This window comes from Camelus ferus, chromosome 20 (assembly GCF_009834535.1).
Source record: "Camelus ferus isolate YT-003-E chromosome 20, BCGSAC_Cfer_1.0, whole genome shotgun sequence".
Taxonomy (NCBI): Eukaryota; Metazoa; Chordata; class Mammalia; order Artiodactyla; family Camelidae; genus Camelus; species Camelus ferus.
In genome coordinates, this window is record NC_045715.1 from 2,573,220 (window position 1) to 2,591,287 (window position 18,068).

Genomic DNA, 18,068 nt, shown 5'->3' on the forward strand with positions numbered 1-18,068 from the left:
TTCTACGTCCTTAGTGTCTCACTGATGAATGGAGTGTGCCAGGTGGGACGGGGCCCTGGGGACTGGTGTCTGACAGCGGAGCCCAGGTCCCCACATATGATTCGTCCAGGAGAACTTCTCCTTTAGTTTATTATCCTCCTGCCATCAAAGTGGTTGGGACTTTAAAAATGCAGTGTACCGAGCTCTGATGTTCTTGTAATGAGCCATAATGGAAAAGAAACTGGAAAAATATAAACGTATGTATTTATATGTATAACTGAATCGCTTTGCTATACACCTGAGACTAACATTGCAAATTGACAACACTTCAATAAAAGGTAAGAATTTTTTTAAATGCAGCCTGTGGAGCTCTGAATGGGTGCCACAGGAGAAGTCACTTACTGAGCTGGCCACGGGGGAAAGGGCTATGAAGCGTTTCCCTCTCCCACCTGCCCCACCAGCTACCCTCCTACATGACACTGGCAAGTAGCCAGCCCCAGTCCCAAGCTCCTCTCTAACAACGTTCTCCAAGCTGGCTCAGAGCTCAGAGAAGCCCTCACGTGAGGCCCTTTGGAGGAGGAAAGGGTTGAGGATTCCAGCATGGGATTCTGGCTCTCAGCAGAACGGTGGCCGTCACCCGCATAGAAGCACGCGCTTAAACACACCTACCCACCAACACTTCTCTGGACCTTCCCGTCCATCCTCTCACCCCTCTGCACCACCTTTCATGGTGAGAAACTGATTTAGGTTGTTAGGCCCCTTTCCCAGGATCACACTGGGTGGGTGGTGGGGCTTGGCTTCACCCAACACTGGAACCTCCCCAGGGTCTCTCCAGTGGCTGATGTGTGATCACGCGCATGAGTACATGTGGGAAGGAGGGCGGCTGCACGGCAAGTCTGCAGACCCCACCTTCAGTGTGAGTCCACAGAACATCCCTCGGAGGACAAAACTGCGTCTCTAATTCAGCTGTAGTTCTGAATTCCCAGCTATTGAGCCAAGATAATGTGCTGTTTCAGGTGACTTCAAGGAAAAACTCATTGCCGACTTGCCTTCTAATTCAATTTTTTCTACCCAATTATAATGAACATTTACCACTATTAAGTTATTTTCTTGCACAGCAACGTGGATGCACTTAAGCCACCAACTTGTATACTTAAAAAATGGCTGTGATGGTAAATTTTATGTTATATACATTTTACCAAAATTTTTTAAAAGTTATTTTCTTTCTAAAATACTTAACATGAGGACAAGATAGTATTCCTCTGGGGAATACGTGAATTAACACCCACATGTGGAATTACATGGATTACATTATCACCAAACGTAATTCAAGTTGCTTCTGCCCCAGTTACCTCTGACCTACTGGGCAACCGTCGCTCCATCCCAGGGCCACTTCTCAACCCTCGTCTTGCATCACCGGACACTCACTAGCCCCTTCTTCGCGCCCTGGGTATCAGGCTTTTCCGACTTCCCACTGACCAACCACTCGGCCCCCTCCTTCCCCACCCCCCCACTGTGCCCCTACCTCCACCCATTCATTCCTCATGTTACACAGGCTCCGGGCAAACCCAGCCACTCCACAGCCTGTAACTGCTACCCTGATGCAGAGGACACAGACTTGGTTCCTGAACTTCTGAACAGCCAACCACCTGCTAAATCAATCCCTCAGATGCCCCTAAGGCACCACCAACTCGTCCTGTCTAGAACCGAAGCTGCCATCTTCCCCCTGTAAACCAGCCAGAGGAAGGGAGAAGCCTGTGGCTTCAAAATCTATGGGCTTTGGAATCATAATGCCTGGGCTGCATCTCCCGTGACAGCATTTGGAGGAACACCTGTCCAGGTGCCCAAGCTGTCACCTGGTCCCGCCCTGGCTCGCCTCCATTCGTTGGTCATCTGGGCTTGGATTCCTCCTCCTCAGCGTCTCTCCTCCTCCGTGGCCACAGCCTTCATCCAAGCTCTCCCTCCTCACCCAGATACTGCAACAGCGTCCAGCTTTCAGCTTGGCCTTCTTCCTTGGTCTGCTCTCTGCTGCCCCAGCCTGAGCAATGGCCCCAAGACATGCATCTGAAACTGCACCTTCCATGCTTGAGACCCTGCAGCAGCCTGGCACTGTCCCAGGGTCATGGAGGACAGAACCTTTGTGCATCTTCCCAAGCCTCCTTCCCAGGCTTAGAGACTCATGATTCAGAGTCTGGGCTCCACCCAGTCTCTAGTCACCCACAGTACCCAGGATGCACTGGGCTCCTCTGGTCCCTAGTCACCCATAGTACCCAGGATGCACTGGGCTCCTCTGGTCCCTAGTCAGTCACCCATAGTACCCAGGATGCACTGGGCTCCTCTGGTCCCTAGTCACCCATAGTACCCAGGATGCACTGGGCTCCTCTGGTCCCTAGTCAGTCACCCACAGTACCCAGGATGCACTGGGCTCCTCTGGTCCCTAGTCAGTCACCCACAGTACCCAGGATGCACTGGGCTCCTCTGGTCCCTAGTCACCCATAGTACCCAGGATGCACTGGGCTCCTCTGGTCCCTAGTCAGTCACCCACAGTACCCAGGATGCACTGGGCTCCTCTGGTCCCTAGTCAGTCACCCGCAGTACCCAGGATGCACTGGGCTCCTCTGGTCCCTAGTCAGTCACCCACAGTACCCAGGATGCACTGGGCTCCTCTGGTCCCTAGTCAGTCACCCACAGTACCCAGGATGCACTGGGCTCCTCTGGTCCCTAGTCAGTCACCCGCAGTACCCAGGATGCACTGGGCTCCTCTGGTCCCTAGTCAGTCACCCGCAGTACCCAGGATGCACTGGGCTCCTCTGGTCCCTAGTCAGTCACCCACAGTACCCAGGATGCACTGGGCTCCTCTGGTCCCTAGTCACTCACTACCCAAGATGCACTGAGCTCCTCTGGCCTCCAAGTATCCACTGCTGCAAACAGCAAACCCCTACTCTCACTGGCCCTACAAAACTCACAGCTCAGGCTTGCTTTCCTACACTCTCAGTCCCGCCAGGTCCTGTCCCTGCATCTTCGCTCACTAAACCCTGAGTCCTGGAGGGCAGGAAGGTGTGTCTGCCTCTGCGTGCTCAGCACCTGACAGGGCCCAGTAAGCACTCAAGTTCTCCACAGCTCCCCTGGCACCTAGGAAGCCCTCGAGGGTCTGCCAAGTGAATGAGTGAGGAGAAAGCAGTCTTGTTTTCACAAGAGCCACCAAAAACAAAACTCTGCTTCAGAGTCTCAGTTTCTCCAGAGTGTGACACAGAGTAGCACAGCCGCTAGCAGCGAACGTTCAAGGCCCTGACTCCCTGGAGTTACACTTCTCTCTGTTCTCTCAGCCAAGAGTATGTTTTTTTGGCCAACAGGAGTCTTGGCAAACCAGCAATGATTGCACATCCCACCAGGTATGTCTGGATGTTTTGAAGACGCCTGGTCTTCTCTATTTGCTTTCACAGTGACATTGATTTCCTTTCTCTTTCATTTCAAGAGTGAAAAACAAAACAAAGCCAGTCCAATATTGCTTCCTCTCTTCTCCTCAACCCTCTCTCCTAGTCACCACATCGTTTAGCCACATCCCTGCCTGTCCTTCCAGACGAGAAAAGAAAGTTCTGCAGAGCCTAGAGGACCCCTGGGACAGACCTGTGAGTCCACCTGGCAAACGTGTGGTGTGAAAGGTCGGGGGGCAGGGGATGCAGAGCGTGAGAGAGGCTCCCCCAGAAGGGGTCAGGAGGGGCCTGGAACCGCGGGGAAAGGGGAGCGGTCAACCAACAACCCTGCCCCTCCCTCACCTCTTCCCAGACCACCTCGTGACCTCAGACCCCCAGGGCTCCCTCCAGAGAGCAAAAACGCAGGTCACCAGTGTGAGCTGGGAGGACACCACCCGGGGTCCACGATGCATGTCCTACCCCCCCCGGCCCCCGGAGCTATGAAATCCTCACCACTGAGTGGGGGCTCCTGGCTGAGCTCAGAATTCAGAAGCCACAGAATTCTAAAGCGGGAAGCTGCGGCGGTTCCACTCGGTTTCGTTGTTTTATTTCCACGGCAGCGTTAAATGCTGGCCTGTAGAATCCACTTATTTTTCTTTCCTTCTACCCATTGTCTCTACAAATGGTTCCAGGAAGGGGTCCCACGGCTCCACGGGACACAGTTTGAAAACCTGACTCTGTAGATGGAGATGGAAGCTTGAGGATGAAGCATTTTGCCGCAGACACAGAGGCAGTGCACTCACTGCAGGGCTCACACCAGCCCTGGGTCTCCTGACTTCCAGATCTTTCTGCTCTCCTTTTAGTGTGTGAACAGCTTGTTTCAAATGAAGCTCTCCAGGCACCACTGAAATCCAGTCTGGGAAAAACCTGGTCCTTCAGGAGACACACGGCGTTAATAAAAATCCTCCACTGTGTGGGAAAGGCATCCAAACACTAATTTTAGAATGCCAGATATCTAAATATTTTCTGTTTTTTCTGCTGATTCTGAGACAGGACTGTCTTCACCAAGTTCAAAACACCCAGTGAAATATGTACTTTCAAGCCTACTTGTTACAGATTCAGGCTAACTTAACCCACATCTGTCCATCTGTCCTAGCTTCCACCAGAAGACTGGGCGGACGGGTCTCGGTGACGCCACCCAGCCGCATGACTTTCCTCTGTCCTGTTGCAGGTGACGTGATACAATCTCACATGACCTGAGGACAGACAGACATGCGCATTTTTTCAGAGAAGTCTCAGCATAAATCCAAGCTGTGGCTACATGTAAGCAGAGGGAGAGAGGTTTCATCACTTTTATTTGCAGAAGTGGTGCAATTTTGAGAAAAGTTAGCCCTCGGGGGTGTTTTCTGGTTCCCTGCTGGACGACTCGCCCCTCCAGTCTCAGACCAGCTGCAGCAGGGCGTGACCGGAGCCACCCCATGCCCTCCGGGGGATCGGATCACTGACCAGAGCCTTTGCTCTCATTCAGTGTTCCCGGGCTGCGCCAGGAGCTAGGGTTCCTGAGGGGCGTGACGGGGCAGGTGGGTGTAGGGGGCAAGGGCGTCATTACCTTTCTGTTCTACATCTGCTCCTTTACTGGTCACAGTCTCTCTCCCGCGTTAGTAAAGTGTTTCCCATGAAGGAAAAGCAGATGGGAAAACCTGAGTCTGATTTCCCAGCTGTGCCATTTTGAATCTGGATCAAACCAAAATTCTTCTGAAGTTAAAAAATGAGACAAATGAACTTATTTACTAGTCGGAAATAGATTCACCGAAATAGACAACAAACTATGGTTACCAAAGGGGAAAGGGGTTGGGGGAGGGATAAATTAGGAGTTTGGGATTAGCAGATACACATACTACATATAAAATAGATAAACAAAAAGGTCCTACTGTACAGCACAGGGAACTATATTCAATAGCTTGTAATAACCTATAGGTGAAAAGAATCTGAAGAAGAATAGATATGTATACGTGGAACTGGATCACTTTGCTGTCCACCTGAAATGAACGTAACATTGAAAATCAACTATACTTCAATAAAAATAAATTCAAAAAAAATTCTTAAAACATGTTTGCAAAAATATGAAAACAAATACATGTATGTATATGCATGACTGGGAATTGTGCTGGACACCAGAAATTAACACCCTGTAACTGACTCTACTTCAATAAAAAATGTTAATTAAAAAATATTTTTAATTAAAAAAAATTAAAAGAAACGGATTTTAAAAAAACGTTTGCCAAAGGCTTTGGGTAAACTCTGACTCATTTCCTTGGTGGACAAAGCCCTGTCAGTAGAGCCAGTCCCACCAGAAGAACGGGGCCGTGGCTCCGAGGGCAGCTGCTGGGAAGGCCCGGGCTCCGGAAGAGGGGGGCTGCGGGGGGAGAAACGAGTGGATGGCTCATGATGACCAAGCACACAGTCACGTGAAACTGTCCCTTCACCCAAATGCAGAGCAAATATTTGCTCCCCAGAAGGCGCCCCACTGGCAGCTGAACTTACTTATCCTTGAGAGCAGCCCCCTCGGTCCTGCTCACCCCCCGACTCAACCGCTCACTCCACGGGGCCCGGTCGGTTCCGTGGATCTTCTCTTAATTTACAGCACAGCTCTGATGCTCAGCAACCCTGCTGAGTGGGATATGATCCAAGGAATATCAGTTCACGAAAACATCAAATTATAGAAATAGAGGCTAGAGGGGGGAAGGCAGTCACTCGGTGCACCTGAACGTCCTCAGCCACGTAGTCAGAGTCCAGCTCCAACAGGGCGAACGGGAACACCACCCCACCCACAGCAGACTCAAGAGCCTTCCATTTACCGGTTAGGACTTGGCTTCTAATTGTGCAAAGTCATCAGTAACTTGGTCACCTGTGAAACGTCTGGTCACTGGCTGACGATGTGCGAAATTCATCCAATTATTTAGGCTGTCTGGGTTGAAGGAGGGTTATTATAATGAGAACACGAAGCTTTGAATTTTTCAAGAAAATTCTTCATTGTTGTCAGGCCAGAAACCAAAAACAGTGGCATTCATTCCTCCCCAGGAACTAAGATATGGGCTCTGCTGGCAAAAAGTAGTTCATTACTTCCCATCAGGGTGGTGGTGGGGGAACTGGGAAGACAGAGACCAAATGAGGAGAGAAACTCAAAAAGGTATATTACAACATTCCTCTCCCCCAGGACTCATTACATCCGACATCAAATCAACTCAAAAAGCTATACTCTCTCTGGGCTTCTTTTGAAGAAGGACACATCTTATCAAAGCTACATTACCCTGTCCGTGATGCTACCGATCCTAGTTGGAAAAAAGAATCCAGACCCCAGCAAATCACGTCGGCCCGTGTTGAAAAAGCAGTGATTTCTTTGGTCTGTGACAAGACCTCATTTTCATAAACAAGTAGGAAATGTGATGATTGCTTCTTTCCTTGGTCTGTGGTTCCCTGCCCCTTGCCCCAGCTGAGTCAAGATTTTCAACTTTTTTTTTTTTTTGGCCAGAGCTAAAGGGACACAATTAAGCCACCAGGGCGGCCGAGTGTGCTTAATGATTTCAGTGTCTCCTGCGGCCTCAGAGGTGGCAGGGATCTCGGCCGCTTCCTCCACAAACCGCTCAGCATTCCTCGCCGTCCCTGGCTGCTGCCCACGTGCGTCCGAGCGCCACCTCCGGGGGAGATGCCAGCAGTCTCCAGTTTACATCCTAATTACACGAGTACAGCTCCCTTAGTGAATTCAAGGAAACCAAAGTGTAAAGGAGAGCGTCTTTAACTGGAATGTACCTTAGAAAAACTCCAAAAAAAAAAAAAAAAAAAAAAGAAAAAGAGAAAAAGAAACCCCTGACACAGCCTGGCACAGAAAGCACAAAACTCTCACAGGTCAGCAGCGTTTCTCAGAGCGAAGAGTCCGCCCTGACCCGAGAAACAACATCTGCAAAAATCACGGCCAAGCTCCTGCAAGACTCAAAAAAGAAGGCTGTTCCGTTCTCTTTTGAGAAAATACAGGTCCTTTCCAGCAGATGCATTAAGTGAGATAAAAACCTCACAGTCGAAGGAAGAGAAAATGTCAGGACCATTAAAAACGTATTTTCCAAACAATCAATGCCCCAAGTTTCAAAACCTTAGGGTCAAGAAATACCTCTACCCAGCGACCAGGGGTGTCAGGAATTCCCTTTGGGCAAAACAAATTCCCAAGCGTTCCCTGAGCGCGTATGCTGCTCCTGGACGAAACCACTCAGGTGAGAGAGCTCGCAAGCGCGCTGGCTTGGAGACTCAGAGTCACCTGCCCTACTGGCCGAGAGCTGGTCTCATAACTTCTCATCACCGGCCTCTGCCCTAGCCCCAGACTGCCGGGGAGAGGGGCCACCTGCCCAGCACACGTCCGCGCCACCCCACTGTCGTCTGCGCGTTGTGATGGCTTCCTTTTTTGATTCTCTCTCCCCAAAGTCAGCTCTCCTGCCACCTCTCAGTCACCTGTCCTTGATTCGCGCTGTTTAAATATTATCTCAGTGAACTCCAAGGAATCATCTACATCCTTTTGCTTTATTTTAACTTTGTCATATCCAATAACCTTATTAACTCAGACAGTGGGCCGCTGGTGGATACTTGGAAATTTTCATCGCAGTGGAATCTGTCATGACATTTGACTGGTAATCCCAACCTAAGAAAATATAACTATTTATTTATACGCTGCTTCATTTCAGAGCGAATTTTAGACCTTCACACAGATCCACACAATAAAATGACACAAATTAGGGAGACAGGAAAATGGGGCAAAGGAGCAAGGAAAGCAGAAAACTTCAAATAAAACTAGGAGAGAGTCCAGAATTTAAGGCTTGTAAGCCCACCCACATGCTAGATCAGACTGCAAGCTTTCCAAGCTTCCCCGCAGTCAGTGGAAAGAGAGAAACACTTACTGGTGCCTAAAATATTACGGCCCGCCGGTCGCGTCCGCCCACCATCTGTTTCTGTAAATAAAGTCTTACTGGAACACAGCCACATCTATCACTTACATATTATTTATGGCTGTTCTCAGGCCACGACAGCAGCTCTGAGTAGCTGTGACACAGTGAAGTACCTGCTACCCGGCCCTTCACGAGAAAAAGTTTGCAGATCCCTGGGCGACTTGGCTCTGTGTCTTTAAGACAAAAGCACAGCAGTTTCCTGGGAAAAGCACATGCTGTGTGTTGTTCTGAAGTGTAAGAGGACTTCCTACTGTAAAGAGCTCTCCCTGTGATTTAGTGAAAAAACATCTGTAGCTTCATTTTTGATCGTAAGTACAGCAACAGATTTCACAGGGCCAGTGGCAGCTCTGTGTGAGGCTGGGACATGGTGCCGCGTAGGGGAAGTTCCCTCCTGGTCTGGCTGAACTCAGGGAGAGTCTGCAGAGACGCCCCCTGCCCTCCTCCCTTATCACAGCAGACAGGGCTCAGGCACCACGGCCATCCTTCCGCCGAGCCCCAGGTGTCCTTCCGAGGGGTCCCTGAGTGCTCTGTCAGCCTCAACCCATTGCGAGCAGCTGGACGCAAGAGAAAACCGACATGTCGGCTTGGCTTTAAGGCGCTTTTCCGTGAACATTTTCTCTGCGGAATTTGGCGAGAGCTGGGTGGCAGGGTTGAGGTTACGGTTTCTGCTGAGCCCCCAGAGTGTGGCTGTTCTGTTTTGTCAGCATGCAGAGCTGGCCCCTGAAACTGCATCCTTGAGGGCACACAGAATGGACACCCTCCCGTGAGACCCAGGAGCCTCTCGGGGATGGCGGCCTGGAGAGCCGACCCCAGGACACCTGTACAGCAAGAGGGTCTGAGAGCAGGGCCAGGCGTCTCCCCCAAAGAGAGCGCGGGACCCGCGTCTCTGCAGTCCCATGACAGGTGGGCAGGGCCCGGCCACCTGGTCCAGCAGCGCTCAAGCTCCACACTCACCCATGTCGTCTGTCCAGAGACGCGCACCTCCAAGCAGCCGCGACTCGACCCACTGGCCTGAAACGTCCATTCCTACAGAGCCCCCGAAGAACAAAGTTTCCCCCCGAAATGCAATAACCTGGAAACGGTGATTTCCAAGAAACTACAATTCAACTCCCTGTCAGAAGAAGACGGCAAACCCGCCGACTGTGCATTGAGGAGACCACATCTGCAGCCCATTTCTTCTCCGTGATTATGGAACCACATTATCATCGGTGGCAGTTCTGGTCCCCACAACGGAACAAAGTGCGGGTTGTGTGAAAGCGTTGTTTAAAGGGATCACAGACTAAACTCAGACAGCTGTACTTTACGATAATCGGAGCCACCCTATCGACCTGGAAGCTTCTGCTTCACCTCCAGCTGACCCTACCCTGTTGTCAAGCGGAAAGAAACAGAAACATGTTACATGCCATCTCACATTATTCCTAACAGTTCTTTCCGCCGTGATTAAAAAGCACAAAACTGGAAAATTAGTAAACATCCACGCCTCAAGCCTTCCTTCTCCTTGTGCGCTCGTGGCTGTGTTCTAGAAAACACTGGCCACAAGGAAGCGAAACAAAACCATCCTGACAGGGGAGTTCAAACGGCCAACAAACATGAGGGTCGACGGAGGGAACTCTTCTTCCCCCTGAAAGGTTGGGCCTTCCCTCCCAGCACTAGCACCCGGGGCCCACGCCCCGACCGCGGGGACCGCATCTGGTGCGTGGGAATGTGGAGAGTTTGGGCTCCGCGTGGCCTTAGGGAGAAAAGTAAGAAACACTCTTAAAGAGCCAGTGGAAACACGGAGCCCACGGCACACATCGCAGGTACGCGGCGTCCTCTTCCGGAACCAAGGGCAGGGATGCCCGGGTACGTGCAGAGAACGTCAACACAGAGACTCCGGGGAAGAGCGAAGCCCTCCGTATCCGCCGTGGGCTGCTGCCCGCGTGTCTAAGCAAGCGTGCCGCCCTCCGCGCCCCGCGACGTGACCGGAGCCCAGGTGGAGCTCAGGATGGAGGGAGGCTGGGCGACGTCAGGTGCTCTCGCAACAGACGAGGCCCCCAGGCCTGCGCCTCCGGAGGACCGCGCCGCCTCGGCTCGCAGGGACCCTCCCCGAACCCCGCCCGGCGGCCCGCGGTCCCGCGCTTCTTCCAGGCCGGCCGTGGAGGCCCCCACTTACGTATTGCGTACAAGGTGAGAATTATCCCAGCGAGGCAGAATCCTTCGAAGAACCTGAGCGTGCTGAACATGGTCACGTTCACGGACAGCGCCACGGTCAGTCCGAAGATGAGGATGAAGATGACGCAGAGGAGCAGCACCGGCCGCCGGCCGAACCTGCACGGGGCGGAGAGGGAGCCGTCAGGCGGGCGCTGCAGGGTCGCCGGGACCCCGCGGTGCGCGCCGGGCGCCGTGCCTTCCGCGCCGCACCCGCCTCACCAGGCCCGCGGGAGGGGCCCTCGCGCGTGTTTGCCCAGCCCCTCCCTGCTTCGTAAATAAGGGAGCGCAGATCCAACAGCACCTGCACAACAGACGGGAGGCAGGAGCCACTTCCTGCTGGCAGGTCTGCTGCTGAGCAGAAGGGGTGGTTCAAGGCAAGAGGAACAGAATCAACAAAACTCCCCAAACAGACACCTTGCCACGCCCGGCATAAAGTGGCTTAAGAAATCGCCAACCTTTGGAACTGGCTCCAAAGTCAACATGCACGCTGGGGGAGCAGCTTCACGTCTGCGGGCTGTTACCCGCAGACTCCCGCAGACCTCACCTTGGGCCTGGGGAGCCGAGGGCCAGGCCGGCGGCCGGCTGGTCTCGACTGCATGGTGAGAAGTCGTATTTGCGGGATCCACAGACTACACTGCTGCAGCCTGAACTCCACCTCGTGGGTGCGGGCTGAAAGCGAAGCCCCTGGAGCCCGAATGGGTTTCTGGGGAGCGCAGCGCACACCCGGGGCTGGCGGGGCGGGGCGCAGCGCCGGCCCTTGCGAGCTCGGGAACCACGAGGGGGCGCTGTGCTGCGGGGCGCGGCCGGGGACGAAGGGATGGTCCACGGGGGTGGTCCACGGGGATGGGGAGTCCCTGGTTCTACGCTCATCCTGTGCTAACCTGCCATCTTTCCCAAACAAACCCGAACTCTGCATCACACAAAAACAGAACCCAGCAGCGTGAAGTAGAAGGGAAGCCCACAGAGAAACTGGGTTCTGTTTTCTAAGGGAGCAGAGCCCACGCCCCCAGACGCCTACGCGTACTTAGGACAAGGCAGCTACTAAAAGCAAGACGCCCAGAAAGAGCAAACAGAGAAACGGAAAGTGGGTTCGTGTTGCCTCAGGGCTGGGGGGAGGATGGGGAGACTGCCGACGGTCACGAGATGGTAATTCCTTAGGGCTGAAGTCTGCTGATTGTGTGTAACTCTGTAAATATCCTAAAACTCACTGAACTGTGCACTTAAAAAGGTGAGCTTTGCGGTATGTAAATCACCTCTCAATAAAGCTGTTTTTTAAAAAAGCGATACTCCGGAGCGCATGGCTTTGCCCCGTGCAGGAGACGGATGTAGTTTCCAGAGAATCTGGGAGCGGGAACTGCGGGGCACACTTTCATCCAGAACTCAGGCTTCTAACCAGCACCCCCCCCCCCAGCCACTTTTGTTCAGAGAAACGAGGCCAAGACTATGAGCTCAACGCAATGTAAGTCCATTTTCTTGCTGAGATTTCAGCCATCACTTCCCTTGACTCATGCTGGGGTTGCTAAGCCCTTACCAGGGAAGACTCTGGGGGTGGTTTTGTCCAAACCCAACCCGTTTACAGAAATAATGTAACTATGGCTTAGCTGGTTTCTTAAAATGAAGAGAAGCAAGTCTAACTTATCTCCCTCTCCTTCCCTTGTCTCTGGAAGAGGGTCAGCCGTCTGCTTCGGTATGAGACCATGAACAGAGGACGGCCGAGCACCGAGCAGCTGTGGGGACATTTCCTGCATCCGCCTCTCCCACGCCCGCCAGGCAGCTTGCCCCGTTGTGACACGTCAGCAAAGATCCTTGATTTTTTTTTTTTTTTAACTTTCAGAAATGATTCTGAATCTCTTCCCTCCCAAATGGTTGCTAAAATCCATAAGTGAAAGTTACTACTAGGAACTGTGGGGCAGACATGGTCTTCAGTCCCCTGCCGGGCATCCAGACTCACACAGGAAGGACTCCTGAGAAGACTGGGCTCGGGCACACGAGCCTTGCATCTTCCTCAGGAGGGGCCAGCAGGTGTGGACACGTGTGAGTGGTTTAGCGACCACTGGCGTGCTGGTGTGTGCTGTTCCCTCGAGCAGTGTCCCCCTCCTCCAGAGTGACTGACAAAATCGTGCCCCAAGTCTGTGTTGCAGGGGCTCCACCAGTCAGGCTCTGTGATGGGGGAACCACAGCTCTCGAGGGTGTCCCCATCCTAACCCCCAAACCTGTGCCTCCGTTGCCTCTCACTGCAAAGGGGGCTGCACAGATGTGTCTAAGGTCAGGGCCCTCGCGGTGAGGTGACTGTCCAGGTGGGTCCAGTCTAGGTACTGGACAGCCTCTCCTGGCTGCGAGGAACCAGAAAGAGGGCCTCACGAGAAGGACCTGACCAGCTACTGTGGGCTCTGAAGCCAGACGTGGGGCCAGGAGCCAAGGAACGCGGACAGCCTTTAGCAGCTGGAAAAAGTGGGGAGTGGAGTCTCTCCCAGAGCCTCTAAGAAAGAAGCCCAGCCCTGCCCGCACCTTGACCCCAGCCAGCTGTGAACCACAGGACGGTGCGAGAACCACGTGGGCCACCCAGTGCCCGGCAGCTGTTGGATCAGCCCTGGAGAGGGAAAATGGGGTCTCAGCAGGAAATGGACAACCCCCTCAAGTGGAGGAATTCAAGGAGGTTTTAATAAAGGGATGATTTAGAAAAGGTGGGCAAGCCGGGGGGAGAGCCTGGGGCTACTAACAGCGGGGAGCGGGGTGGGGGTGGGGGTCCTTGGTCTGGAACCCAGAGAGAAGGACGCAGTGTTCGGGAGGGGGCTGACCTCGGCAGCCTACAGAGACCAGGCAGGGTCTCAGTGGCAAAGCGTGTGCTCAGCATGCGCGGGGTCCCAGGTTCCATCCCCAGTACTTCCTCCAAAAATAAATAAATGAATAAACCTAATTACCTTTTCCTCTCAAATGAATAAAATTAAGTAAAATAATAATAATAATAATAAAAAATAAACAAATTACCTGCCCTTCCAAAAACAAACACAAAAAAAGAACAAACAAAAAATGTAAAGAAATTTTTTTAAGTAATAAAAGGCCCCCACCGCACCACCCTCTCCCTCCGATCTCCAGCTGGCACCCCCTCCCCACTGGGAGGCTCAGCCGGGAGCCAGAGGGCAAGGCGGTCCCCAGTGCCCCTCATAAGGGTGGCCTCCCAGGCTGGATGAGAAATGTAGGAGTTTCGGCAAGAGACCCAAGGAGGGGGGGTCATGGGGAGAGAGTCACGCACGGTCTGGTCCCTCTCCCATCCCAACTAACACGTGACAGGACAATACAGCCTGTCTAGCCCCAAACAGAACAGGTGTGGAGAACTGACTTTTTAAAGAAAAAAGCTTTAGTCTCATCGCATGCTGACTGCAGTCTTAGAAAGTTTAACCTGCGCCTTCATAAACCTCCCCGCGCAGCCACGAAACAGGGCCAACAGCTGCGAAATCTGGAGTTTCCCCTAAATGTGCTTGTTTCCTTTTAATGAGCGCTCTAGCAGGGAGGGAAGTGCCAATAATAAATAAAGAAAGGGTGGAAAACACCAAGCAGCACCAGCAGCCTGCCCCGGCCCTCCCGCTCCAGGTGCCCCTTGCCAGCCCACCACCCCCCGGGAAACGTGGCTGCAGCGCTGGACGCTGGTCACTCCCCTGCCTTCTGTCCCAAGGCCTGAGTGTGACCGGGAGGCCAGGCGGCACGTGTGTGCGAGACGTAAGACATCCCAGCCTGCAAACAGTTTAAACCTTGTAGACTGTTCACAGAAGTCCATGTTTAATCTCCCTACCAAATCGCTGACGAGGGACACGGAAACCCGGTCAAGTCTGTGTGTTTTTATAAAGAAGTGACATGGATTACATCACTGTATCTTCCCAACCTATTTCAGTGCAGATTTCTGGGAAACAAAAGTCCTTGTAATTAAAATATTGGGATTAGAGTCTCTTGCTCAGAATAGCTCACTCTGAAGACCTTTAAGCTCAAGTATTTGCTTTAAAAAAAAAAACAAACAAAAATTACACCCTTTCTCAACTCTGCCAAAAAAACCCAAAAAAAACCAAAAAACCCAAAAACACACCCACAAACCCCACAGGTAAACCCCTGGCGCGGGGTTCCCAGGGTCACTGACAACTTCTCTGTTACTGTCCCCAGGCAGTGTGTCCTTAAGAAAAACTTACACATGATGATTAAGCAAATTCTGAACACACAGGAAACTGCACTTCATGCTAATGCCAGCTAATGCCAGCTTTTAGAGAGGCATTTCCAGAACCTGAAAGTGGTCCCTCCGGGCTCCCCTGCCGCACTGTCCCCTAGCTGTCCCTGGAGCTCCAGCCAGCTGTTTCAGCTGGCCACCGTACACAGGACGCCACAGAGCAAAGCCACAGGCATGAGGAGTCTGCTCTGAGTCACTCTTGGTCCTATCTGTCACTGGGTCCAAGATGTCCTTACTCACAAAAAAGTTCCCCTAAAGAGACAAGAATGTCGGGGGCTGCGGGGGTGAGTGGGGGGGGACAGGACCCCCCGCCTCTCTCCTGGAGCAGCCCTGTCACCTGAAAATCCCATCAACACAGGGCCACCGCCTCCCTGCTCAGAGGTGTCGCCGCTGCGGGCCTGTGAGCACCGAGCGGCTCAGGTCAAAACGCCGCAGGACGGTCCACACCCAGGGTGGTAGGGGGAGGCTCGGGGCCACCACAGGCTTAGTCTCCAACCTAAAAGCTCAGTGAACCTGGGGTTTCACTTAAACTGTGCTTCCGGTTTTGCACTGTGAAACAGGGGTAGCAGCAGTACCGACCTGACGGGGCGCTGAGGACGGGCCGTGCTGGTGCCCGGACAGACTTAGCCCAGCGCCCGGCGACAGCAAGCGGTCAGTTCAGTGAGGGCTACTGATACTGTCACTGTTACTGTGATCACGAATGGGGCCAGGAGCCAAGGAACGCGGACAGCCCTGGCTCCCCGCCCACCCTGCATCTCCATCTGACCAGCCTCTCACGTCACCCTGAACTGCACACCTGGCCCCCACACCTACCCAAGTAACACATATTCATTGTTGCCTCTGGTCACCTCTCCTCCTCTGCCTGCACTGCCCATCTGTCACCCAAATGCTGTCCACTTTTCAAGGTCCCGCTCCCTGTGGACCCGCAGGGGCATCTTCCGGCCAGGCCGACGACAAGGGGGTTCCTCTCTAAAATCTGGGCTGCGTCAGCACAGCCCTACTCATTCAGTTCTTGAGGGGAAGGGTCTCGGCTCCCCCTCCCCATTACTCTATGCCTCCTGTTCGTCCACCCGCTTGGGGTCCAGGCCCTGGAGCCCTGAAACTACGTCCTCAGGCTCTTCCTAAGTGAACCCTGCCTGGCAGGGGCAGCGGGGCTGGGGCTGCGAGCCGGTTCTGCTGGACTCCAGCCGCTGGGGAACTGCAGTGAATTTCAGCCCCACTCCAGCAGGGTCTGCGCTGGCACTGGCCGAGGCTCTCGCTCTGCGTTCTGCGGGGCGGGGGCAGCCCGGGCGCCTGCTGTGGCACCACACGGGGCAGAGGGAAGGCTGGGGCGCGGGAAGCTCGCGCTGACCGCGCCGTCGGGCTGCAGAGGCCGGCGGGGGTCCCGGCCTCGCGCGGCAGGCTGGGTGGTACTCACCAGTCAGCAATGCATCCAGTTACCAGGTAGCCCAAGATTAATCCAACCAGTAAGGAGAACTTAGCGACGTGGACCCTCCAGGCGCTATCACACACAAGGTCCCACTAGAGGGGGCAAACAGAAAACAGGTCAGACAGGAGCACACGCAGGCCAGTCAGCCACGCGGCGGCACGGGACCGCGGTCGGGGTCGCGACACCGCCTGACCGCCTGCGGCTGTCACACGTGCATACCACTCAGGGTCGCTTCAGTGTTTCTGAAAATCCCATAACGAGAAATACAATTTGGCTTGGGATTTGCAGATACACACTACTAAAAATTAAACAAACGACAAGGGCCTACTGCACAGCACAGGGAACTATATTCAGTAGCTTATAATAACCTAGAATGCAAAAGAATCTGAAAAATAATGTGTATATGCATAATGGAATCACTTTGCTGGACACCTGGACCTACCACAACACTGTAAATCAACTATACTTCAATGAAAAACAAAGGAACACAAAAGAAGTATAGTTTGCCTACAGAAGGCAGTGTAAGACTTTAGTCCAGGACAAATGATAAATTCTGCAGGGTATGACAGCCCCATGAAATCTGGGGATGGTGTTCCTTCTGTCCCTGACACCACAGGGAAGGTGGCCGGCGGGAGAGGGAGGCCGGGCACCCCCGGTCACTGACAGGGCTGTCACACGGCCCTGCAGGTAGGAAGCCCCTGCCAGCTTTTTGCACAGGATTATCATAACATGATGATATTAAAAGTAACCTTTGTGTTTCCATCTCTCAAAACTCCCCAAACTTCCTAAGTCATCTTAAAAATAAAAAGTAAATGTTGAAATAGCAATTTTGAGCATTCTTATTTTTTCCTTGTAAGCGTCCCTGGTGTTTTCCAACAATCCACAGTAAAGGTACCAGCTCCACGTGGAGAGAAAGCCAATCAATGGGCGAATGTAGTTAGATTATTCTTACAACTAAGTTTTATTATTTAAAAAATAAATTAAAACAACCCTTAGTTTTTCCTTCCTCCTTTTATAGAAGCGAGAGAGAAGTGCTTTGTCTATCCCCTCGAAGTGACGCCTGTCCAGGTGGAGCACGTGGGAGGATGCAGCACTCAGTCCACAAACGCCGACGTCCGGCCCAAGGGGCAGACCGCGGGGGTCTCCACTGGTGATGCTGTGAAGACTGGCAGCCACCTCCCCACCCCGCCATCACCCCAGCAGTGGTACTGACGCCTCCTCCAGTGGAAGGAAGTGACTGAGGCGCCAGTGCCGGACTTGGACTCCAGTCAGTGGAGCTGGAAAGGCTGGAGGAGGGAAAGAGACGCCTGAGGTGAGGACACTGAGATGTCAGCACAGAGCGCGGGAGGCAAAGGCAGGGAGCACGGGCCAGGCGTGCGGTGGCCTGGGCTGAGACCTGGTCTTCGTCTGTCCTCCTCCATCCTTCCCCACAGTCGGGCCAGCTCGAGACCTGGAGCACAGCCCACCCTTGGACAATGGGGTGGGTCTGAATGGCCCTGGTCCACATCTACACAGACTTTTTTCAATGGTAAACACTCAGTACAACTCAGTCTGAGGTCGGTGAATCTGCAGACACGGCGGAGCCTCAGGTACAGGGTGGACCACAGATTATACGTGGATTTTCCAGTGCACGTAGGGACGGGTGCCTGTGCCCCTGCGTTGCTCGGGGGTCTCCCGTATAGTGTAGGAGGTCCTCTAGGTCATTGTCTGCTCAGCTCCTGCCCCGCTTCCTCCCTCCCGGAGAGCCTGCAGCCGGCCCCAGCTTTGGGAAGAGCCAAGCTCTGCATCAGTCACCGCAGAGTGAGGCGCTGGCCCAGACGGAGCAGGAAGCCAGCCGCCTGCCACCTCGTCCT

At 53.3% G+C, this 18,068-nt stretch overlaps 1 protein-coding gene across 3 annotated transcripts in view; it reads right to left on the bottom strand.

The window, feature by feature from the left end:
• SLC22A23 (solute carrier family 22 member 23) overlaps window positions 1–18,068 on the bottom strand; it is a 128,871-nt gene that overhangs the window by 81,035 nt on the left and 29,768 nt on the right. For all 3 annotated transcript variants that reach the window (XR_004313334.1, XM_032462400.1, XM_032462401.1), the window contains exons 2-3: window positions 16,204–16,307; window positions 10,536–10,690 (exon numbers count right to left, since the gene is read on the bottom strand). Coding sequence is in view for 2 of the 3 variants with exons in the window: in XM_032462400.1 (XP_032318291.1) it covers window positions 10,536–10,690; window positions 16,204–16,307 (259 nt within the window). In the remaining variant the exon portion in view is untranslated. The remainder of the gene's footprint in view (window positions 1–10,535; window positions 10,691–16,203; window positions 16,308–18,068) is intronic.